A 10,065-nucleotide genomic window follows, 5' to 3' on the forward strand; every position below is an offset into this window, starting at 1 on the left:
AATAATAATAATAATAATAATAATAATAACAACAACAACAACAACAACAACAACAACCACAACAACAAGTTGGTAGGGATCTTGGAGGTTCACCTGGTGCACCAGTTGCGGCCCTATTTGGACAGGGCGACATTGCTCACAGTCACTCATGCCCTTATCACCTCAAGGTTTGACTACTGCAATGCTCTCTACATGGGGCTACCTTTGAAAAGTGTCCGGAAACTTCAGATCGTGCAGAATGCGGCTGTGAGAGCTATTGTGGGGTTACCTAGGTTCACCCATATCTCTAAAATATTCTGTGGCTTGAATTGGCTGCCAATCAGTTTCCCTACATGGCATCGGACCAGAATACCTCTGGGGCCCTCTTCTGCCGCACGAATCCCAGTGGCCGATAAGGTCCCACAGAGTTGGCCTTCTCTGGGTCCCATCGACTAAACAATGTCATCTGGCAGGCCCCAGGGGAAGAGCCTTTTCTGTGGTGGTCCCAGCCCTCTGGAATCAACTCCCCCCAGAGATTAGAACTGCCTGCACCCTCCTTGTCTTTCGTAAATTGCTTAAGACCCACCTATATTGCCAGGCATGGGGGAATTGAGACACCTCCCCCAGGCTTACAGAGTTTTGTGTATGGTATGCTTGTGTTGCATGGTTTTTTTAAATGACAGGTTTTTAGATGCTTTCTTTTAATTATTAGATTTGTTACACTGTATATATTTTTTATTATTGTTGTGAGCTGCCACAAGTCCACAGACAAGGGCGGCATACAAATCTATTATTATTATTATTATTATTATTATTATTATTATTATTATTATTATTATTATTATTATTGTCCAACCCCCTGAAGTAGGCAGAAAACCCTACACTACTTCAGACAGATGGTTATCTAACATCTATTTTATTTATTTTATTTATTTATTTTGTCAAACCATTATAGAGTGGTAATTTGTACAAATAAGTATGTGATTTAATGAACTATAATTAACTCAGAATAGAGACGACGGAGTTGTAAGTTGTCTAAACCAAGAATTTCAAGTCTGGCAGAGTAAGGTATTTTGTTGTGAGAAGAGGAGGGAAGGACTCTTCTTGTGAAATATTTATGGACTTTCTCAATTGTGTTGATGTCAGATATGCAATGTGGGTTCCATACAGGTGAGCTTTATTCTAGGATTGGTCTGACAAATGTTTTGTAAGCTCTTGTTAGCAGTTCAAAATTACAAGAGAAGAAGCTTTAAGATTTGTTAACCTAATCCTTCGCAGCTTCTTCTCTGGTAATTCTGAACTGCTAACAAGAGCTTACAAAAAAAGCAAGAGGGAGAGAGAAAGAGAACAAGAGAGAGAGAGAGAGCAACAGACAGAGTGAGATAGAAAGGAGAGAGGGAGAGAGAAAGTGAGAAAAAGAGAGAGAGAGCAAGAGGTGGGAGAGAGAGAGAAAGAGAGAGAAAGAAAGCAAGCGAGAAAGAGAGAAAGAAAGAGAGAGAGAGAAGAGAGAGGAAGGAAGAGAGTGAGAGAGAGGAAGAAAGCAAGAGAGTGAGAGAAGAGTGGAAGGAGGCAAGAGAGAGAAATGATAGAAAAAAGGGGAGAAAAAAGAGAAATGAGAAAATGATTGAGGCTGAGAATGACAGGAAAGAAAGAGAAACAGAGAGAGAAGTGACTCTTGATTTAAAGCATATGGTAAAAGCACTTAAATAATGACAGAGAAAACAAACCCAGCCTTCACCTGTTTTTATTAATAGTTATGTTTTTGGTTTTGCTGGTTGTTTTAGTTTTAATAGTAGTAGAGTTTGGTTTTGTTTAATTATTAATTTCGTTTAATAAAAAAGAAGGGGTTTGTTTGTTTGTTTGTTTATTTACTTACTTACTTACTTACTTACTTACTTACTTACTTACTTACTTATTTATTTATTTATTTATTTATTTATTTATTTATACCTCTATGCCACCCAGTCCCAAGGGGACTGCCACTCAGACACTATACTTTTCCGCCCACACCGAAAAAAAATTAGAGGGAACATTGGTGTTGAACTAGTGTTACTCATGACTACTTGTCAAAATCAGTGCTCCCCAACCATTCCAGTCTCACAGCCCAGCCTGGCGCAGGGTGGGGCATGTGAGTGGCGGATGAATGTGCACGAAGACAGCTCTATTTATGCAAGTGGTGAATGTGAATGGTGCTTGTACTAATGCACGAAGCTACACTCACACGAGCAGAGGATGCCTGAGTGGAGTGTCCTTGTGCTTGCACACTTCCATGTGCAATCACACTTTGCACATGGGAGTGGAACTTTATCTGCAAATGCAAATGCCGTCTGCTCACATGAGTGAAGCTTCATATGCTCATGCTTGCTTATCTCTCCTGCGGATCAATAATGGGAATTTCAGTAAGCCCACATGATTGCAATCTGGTTGCAATCCAGTAGTTCTCTGTTACAATGGTTGCAACATCTCACAGTGCCATGATAGATGTAAGGAAGCTTCCCTGCTGGCTTTTCATAAGCAATGTCAATAAAGCAGATGATAGGGAAGCTTCCAAGCTAATCTCACAACATTTCACCCCAAGAAGCTTCACTATGGAATACAAGAGCCACAGATGATGTAATCCATAGTGTGCACTTGGGATGCAGCATCCTATTACTTGCCCAGTTGCTCTTGTGCCTCAAAGTAGCATTCCTTTCCCAGCTCACATGGACTTGTATTGTGTCACAGCAATCAATCCTCAGCCTGCATGCACTCATGCTTCACCATTTCCCCCCAGCTAGCACAGTATTCTTATTCCCATTCCACCTCACTCCATAGCACTCACCAATTCACCTGCCTGCTTACAAACAACCCAGAACTTATGAGTTTCTACCAGCTTCTTGCAGCAAGTTGTAAGTTGCTGTCATTAGAGTTATTTCCTTAATGTCACACAATTCTCACTTAAAAAGAGCAATGAGTACTGTCAAGATTGCCATCACTAAGCAATGTAGTCACAGGACATCATACTTGATTATCACATCACTTAGAGACAGAAAATCTGGCCTGATTGCTATTGTTTAGCAAGAACCACCTATACTGAGCTTGAGGAAGCAATCTTCAGAATTCATCTTCTTTGAAATGTGTTAAAAGTCCATGGCGAACTTATATAAGTTGTCTGAAACCAGCGCAGACAAACTGATATTGGGAAGTTTTCATAAGCTAGTTTATAGTTGAGTTGAACATCTGTTAATGGTAATGACTATTGACATTCTCAGGCATCAAGTTCATGGTTTTCCCAATGATGCTTTTTCAAGAGGCAACTAGACTTTGTAGTTTTTCTATGAAAAAGTTTCACTTTTCATCTAAGAAACCTCTTCAGCTCTGATCTGACTCTGATCTCATAGCCAAAAACATCTGTTATCACAGTAAATCTTACATCCAGGTTCAGCCAAATTGTATATACATGAATGCATAAAATATAATGCCAACCTATATAGTAACAAAAACATACATCATTATTAGCCATAGTCTTTAATTTAATCTAAAAGCATATCAGAACATCCTTGGTAACAGAAATTTTATTAATGCCATTGATGATACTTATGATTTAACATGAATTCAGATTGTGGCAATTGAAGGATATGATTAATTCAAATAGTTTGATTTGTTTTAGAAACTTTACTATTGAATTATTATAATTTAAAATACACATGGAATGAAGAACGATAAGTTACAATACATAAAACATTATTTCAAAGTATGTGATTTTATACAGCATGTAAACTGTACAAAAATAGACACCAACAAAAGGAACTTTAAAGTTTTTTTAGCATTAGATGTTCTTTGGTGTTCATGGCTGGTCTCAGAATAATAATGTAGCATTTGGGGATAAAGATGCAGCCCAGTAAACCCATGCTAGAGGCTAGGATGGAGAAGATCTGTACGGCTACCATGTATTTCCCCTTGGTACTCAGATATGTGGGAACAAAAGAGATCCAAACACTACAAAAAACCAACATGCTGAAGGTGATCAGTTTGGCTTCATTGAAGGCCCCTGGCAGATTTCGAGCCAGAAATGCCACCAAGAAACAGATGACAGCCAAAAAACCCATGTAGCCAAGAGCAGAGTAGAACATGGTGACAGAGCCTTCATTGCACTGCAGCAGGATATGTTCTGGTTGGGAATGAAAATCAGAATCTGGGAATGGGGGGAAGATTCCCAGCCATATCGTACAGAGGCCTATTTGAATACCAGAGCAGGATAAAACAATAGAGTTGGCCAGACTCTTCCCCAGCAATTTCTTCATGCTGCTGCCTGGCTTTGTGGCCAGAAACGCTACCACCACCATTATAGTTTTTGCCAGCAAGGAAGACACAGCAACTGAGAAAACAATACTGAAAATAGTTTGTCGAAGGAGACAGGTCATTTTCACAGGGTGACCGATGAACAAAAGGGAGGTCAAGAAAGAAAACAGGAGTGAAAGCAGGAGGATGTAGGTGAGTTCACAGTTGTTGGCTTTGACTAGGGGAGTGTCTCGATATTTCATGAAGATTCCCAGAATAAAGGCAGTTGTTAGGGACAAAGCAATGGCAAAGAAAGCCAGGATGAGTCCCAGCAATTCTTCATAGGATAAGAAGCTTATACTTTTGGGGACACACTGATCTCGCTTCTTATTGGAATACTGATTATCTGGACACTTTTCACAATGGACTGCATCTGGAAAAAATGATTAGCATGTATCTGTTTCTGCAGCTGTAGGAGCATGAAAACCATATGATTTCCGATATTATCTTGAAGGAATAATTCAGTATAATATTTATGCCCAGAGCTATTCATATGACACAACATTAGTTTTAAAATCAACACTTTTTTTAAAGGCTGAAGATGAATGTGATTATCAGCTCTCAATACTTGTCCTCTTTCCCAAAACCAAGCATAAAAGTAACAACTCAATAGAGATTAGGAACCTTTCATTATTTATTTTAATGCTCTCATCATTGAACAAAGTTTGGTGATATTGCCCAATCTTTGAAAAGTTTGTGGATGCCTTCAAGAAATATGTTTTTCTTGCTTCTTGATCAAATACCACCAAAAAATCAACAGATAGTTTTGATTGCATCCTGTTTTTTGTTGTTGTTTTGGAGCCACCTACTATACCTTCTTGCCTAGAGAATGTTCCTTCCACACAGAGGGAACAGTCGTAGCAGCAAACTGGGGCTCCCTCTCTCACAAGCTTGGCATAACCTGGGGAGCAACTTTCTGTACATCTGGAATAAGGCACCATCTAAATATAAACAGAAATATTAGTCAGGGCAATATATGAATTAAAAGGATTTACTGAACTCACTGGCTTCCAGACCCTCAGGAGCACATTGAGCAAAATAAGTCAAGGAATAGTGTCATGAACTTTAATTATTATACTTGTAAGCGGAAAATGAAAGGTCATTCTTTTTCTGTATCAATGTCCATTGTAGATTCATTGCCTTATTCTTCTTTCCAAAGGAAAGTAGTTCCATTGCAAAAGTTGCTTCTCTTTAGGGTATGTATGAGAATGATATAATTTTCTCTTACTGAAAACAAAATAATTTATAAATTATGGCAATATATCCCAGTTCAATAATGTAGATTGCAAGTCCCGCAATACAATGCAGCAGTTACTAGTATGCAATAGATTATTGTAAAATGATCTCTACTAAATTAATGCTTTAATTTCTCAATAAGTTATTTCAATTGGGATCAATAAGAATTATTTCTGAGCAGAAAAATTTCCACATATGGAGACAATTAGAAGTGCAAAATCCAAGCAGCCACAAGTACTTTGTTAAATAAAGTTGGCCATTGGATGGCACTTTGATTGACAGAAATCTTGACTTCTGAGGAAGCTTGTCTTTCTATGCTCCCAATTTTCATCCCTGCATCTGATTTGTTCCAAACTGATGTCCAGTGCATGATATCAAAGTCACCAATAGGAACTCCATTTTCATCAAAGGAAATCCCATCTCTGGATATATTATGCTGTTGGAAGTTTCTCAGGAACCGATGAAGCTGCAGCAACATAGGGAAAAAACAGGACAATTTGAGCCTTTATTCAATTTTTTTCTTGCTATTATTCTGGGTGTACTCTGAATAATTCAATCTTTTCAAATCAGCACTACAGTCTGAAACAGATTGATTCAGCATTTCTTGGGCAGCTTCTTTCAGTCTTCCTCCAAGAATTTAGAGCTCTTTTTCATATATTTATCTTGAAAACATGGAATAGATAATACCACATTAGGTGGCTTTGTAACTGGCTGAAAAATAATATTCAACATGTAGTCCTTTGGAGAACCTCATCCATATGGAAGTAAGTAAGCAATGCAGGGATTGGTTCCAACTTACCTTGCTCCTGATTTGCTTCCTCCTGTGCCCGCGTATGCATGTGCAATGCAAAAAACCCCACATTTGTTTTTAAAAGCTAAAAACAAAATAGCAACACATGCATAGTGCTAAAAACTCGGCTTCTGTCATGTGCAGAATTCCTCCCCTTAAAAGAAATCTAATTTCTTTTTTAAAAACAATAGCAGTGCCCATGGACTGGCACTGATCAATTTGGTTTGGTGATATTATTGTAACATTGCTAGAGAGTTGCTACCAGTTTGGATGAATCGGTCCAAACTGGAGGAACTCACCTCTGAAGCAACGGGGTTCCCCAAGCTTTCATTTTAGGCCTAGCACTGTTCAATATTTTCAAAAAAGATCTAGGTGAGGAAATTGAAGGGGAACTCATCACATTTGCAGGCTACACTAAACTGGCACGACTAGACAACACCACAGATGACAAGCTCAAGATCCAAAAAGATCATGACAAATTGAACATGGCCCTCTACCTAGGATGGGTTCTAAAAATTTTTACTACCAGTTCTGGGGTGTGGCTTATTTTGTGGGCATGCCTTCATAATCATGTGACAATTTTCTATTTATTTACTACTACTGAACATCCAATATATACTATTTTATCCTATGTTCTTTCTTTCTTTCTTTCTTTCTCTTTTTTCTTTCTTTTCTCTCTATCTCCCTTTCTTCCTTTTTCTTTTATTTTCTTTCTTTCTTTCCCTTTTCTTCTCTCTCTCTCTCTTCTCTCTCTCTCTTCCTCCCATCCTTCCTTTTTCTTCATTCCTTTTCCTCTTCCTCTTTTTTCACTGTTTCTTTGTTTCTTCCTCTTTCTCCATTTCTTTCTCTCTCTCTCTTTCTCTTCCCTTTTCCTCTTCCTATCTCTTCCTCTTTTTCTGCCATGGAGGTCAGCCCACACTACGTGTGTCATATTTCTTGCCATCATTTGTGGGATTAAAAAGCCATGTGAAACAGCCTTTAAGCCCATTTCCCAATGGGGGAGATGGGATCCCTTCCTCCTCCTGGAACCCATGATGAAGGAGAATCCCTGACAGTGATGCTGGGTGCTGGGGTTGTTGCTGCCTCTGTTGCTGCTGCCTCTTCTTTGTCACTTCCCTTTCCTACCTGGCTTGCCAGTCACTTTAAATCACACCTCTTTCCTGCCATGCATGCTGCACCCCCTGCACCACCCCTATTGGGAAGTGGGCTAAATTTCACTGTGCTGCTGCTCAAAGCACCAAAAGGAAATGTACTTTGATGAATGAGAAAGGCTGTTTCATGCAGCACAGTTAAATTTAGAGATAAAGAGATAAAGATCCAAGAGAGAAATATGGGAGGCAAGCTAAGAAAAGAACAATTAAAGCTTGAAAGTGGACAAGAGATGATGAATAGAAAGGGGATATTTTTAAATGTAACAGTGGCATAATTAAAAGTTACAATAGGGATGGAAATGACAGAGCAGGAGATTTGCAATGCTATGATTTCACTGAGGCTTCCCTCACTGGGAAACCCCATCTCTGGACTTCCGTTGCCAGCCGAAGCACCCGTTTTCATGCTGGTGGGATTCCCCTGCTGAGATTCCCCTGCAGCATGGCAAAATCTGGAGGTGGGGTATCCCATGGAGGGGAGCCTCAGGGAAATCCACCAGTGCAAAAACGGGCTCTTCAGATGGCAAAAGGGGTGAATTTTGGGCTTGCACGCATTAATCGCTTTTTCATTGATTCCTATGGGAAACATTATTTCATTTTACAAACTTTTCACCTTACGAACCTCGTCCTGGGACCAATTAAGTTCGTAAGACAAGGTATCACTGTATCACAAATTGGGCAACTGCTCTTTGGAATATCTCACCCATTTCTACCACTAATTTAATATTGAGAAATTGGAAGGGGAGAATCAATGGAACCTCAAAGGAGAAGACTTACCTGCCATGGGTGTACAACCTGGGGTGGTTGGTGGTATCCAACTTGCATTCTCCTCTTACTCTGTTGGAAGGAAGAGGAAATACTGAGGACCCAGGCCACAATTTGAATTATTTGGGAAATACTGGAGGAATCCTGAGACAGGGTTCTTGCAATCACATCATGGGGTGGGAATTCCAAATTCTCATTTTCTCTGCATTTTTTCCAAACTTTCTTAGATAACACAGGACTTGAATAAGAACATTGGAATGCTTCCTTTCCATAGAATAGGACCATAGATGCATAAGATTTAAAGTCATAATACTGAGTCCTTCTCTTTGTCTGGATGAGGAAGGAAAACAAAGCATATTTATTTTGGAGATCAACCCAGAGGTCAAAAATACCTACACTTAAAGCTGTCAAAGTTGTTGCAATCCACACTCTTCCCACAATGGATGTATTAGTTATATCAAACATTTGTATTATTGCTGTTAACACTCCTGTGGCCTGAGAATCTAGTTGGCATACTATAATTTTTATTTGACTCTTGATAAGAGAAAGGAACATTTCCCTTTTTTCTTGCATGAGAGTATCTCCAGCACTTGACTTCATATTTGCTTCTGGGACGGTTCCTGAGAGGACAATGCAAATCCCATTTTCTAGTGTGAGAACTTCCAAGTTTCTTTTGAATTTTTCTCCTTTTTCATTGTCCTGAAAAAGAAGGCCGATCCATGTCCATTGGAACTGTTGGAGCAGCTTGACAATTGCTGAGTAAGGAGGTTCTTGGTTTGGGGTCATCCGATATGAAAAAGGAAAATGATGATTTTGCTCAGCCATCTGGTTGATGACACTATAGTTGATCTAACATAAAAGAGAAAGTATTGGTAGTTTGTACCAGTTTTAATGATAATAGTCAGGTGATAAATCTGAGGTACTTTCCCCACTGTTGAGAGAAGTTTCAAATGATAACTCTGTGCATTTTGCTAGTTCCCATGATGTTCTCTCCTGTTGTCTTGTATGCTCCCTTTGAAACCAGGGAGCTTTGAATTATCTGTGGGTAATGTTCATGGGTGGTTCTCATAGAGCACACCCTTCTGGTCACATTACAACCCTGTGGGTCAGTAAATTAGTCAATCAGAATATAGCCGGAAAGTCTTCTAGTCCAACCACCTGTTTAAGAAGGAGATCCTAAAACAGGGGTATCAAACTCAAAACCTTGGGTGCTTAGATCTGGTCCATGGGGCCACCCTGGAAATAGCAAAGGACCACCCCGCAGTGCCTCCACCAGCAAAAATGGATCTAGAGTGGGTCACACAGGGCCCTCCAAAGCGCCATTTTAGCTGGCAGAGGGTTGCAGGAGGCCGTCCCAGTCAGGGTTGGTTTCTAATTTATTTTACTACTGTTTCTGTGGACATGGCTAATTTTGTGGGTGTTACTTGATGGTCATGTGATGGTGGGCATGGCTTTGTGGCCATGCAACTAGGTGGCTGTGGCTTTGTGGTCATATTATTCCATATTTGAAGCTTTGTGGTTATATGACTGGGTGGGAATGACAAACTCATTGTCACTCAGGTCAAGGGGTAACTTGCCTGGCAGCTTCCCTCTCAGCCACGCCTTGTCACACCCAGCCTCAACATATCTATGTTGTCCATCTGTTTTCAACTTTATTATGTACTTATTATAAATGTACTTTCATAGACCACTGAAAGGAGGAAATGGCTCACATGCTTTGCCCAAGAGTGTGAAAGGAAACAGGCTTTTAAGAAGTTGCCAGAAAGAAGGAGTGGCAATGTATTTTCTAAAGCACCAGAAGGCAAAACAAGAAGCAATGGATGCAAA

The 10,065-nt window shown here is 39.7% G+C and overlaps 1 protein-coding gene across 1 annotated transcript; it reads right to left on the reverse strand.

Moving 5' to 3' along the window:
- Positions 1–3,770: 3,770 nt before the first annotated feature.
- LOC139159328 (vomeronasal type-2 receptor 26-like) lies at positions 3,771–9,024 on the reverse strand. Its single transcript, XM_070736650.1, has 4 exons — positions 8,251–9,024; positions 5,774–6,001; positions 5,114–5,240; positions 3,771–4,672 (listed from the first exon to the last, which is right to left on the reverse strand). The coding sequence occupies exons 1-4, from the start codon at positions 9,022–9,024 to the stop codon at positions 3,771–3,773; spliced, it is 2,031 nt and encodes a 676-aa protein (XP_070592751.1).
- Between the last annotated feature and the right edge of the window lie 1,041 nt (positions 9,025–10,065).

This window comes from Erythrolamprus reginae, chromosome 2 (assembly GCF_031021105.1).
Source record: "Erythrolamprus reginae isolate rEryReg1 chromosome 2, rEryReg1.hap1, whole genome shotgun sequence".
In the NCBI taxonomy this organism is placed as follows: Eukaryota; Metazoa; Chordata; class Lepidosauria; order Squamata; family Dipsadidae; genus Erythrolamprus; species Erythrolamprus reginae.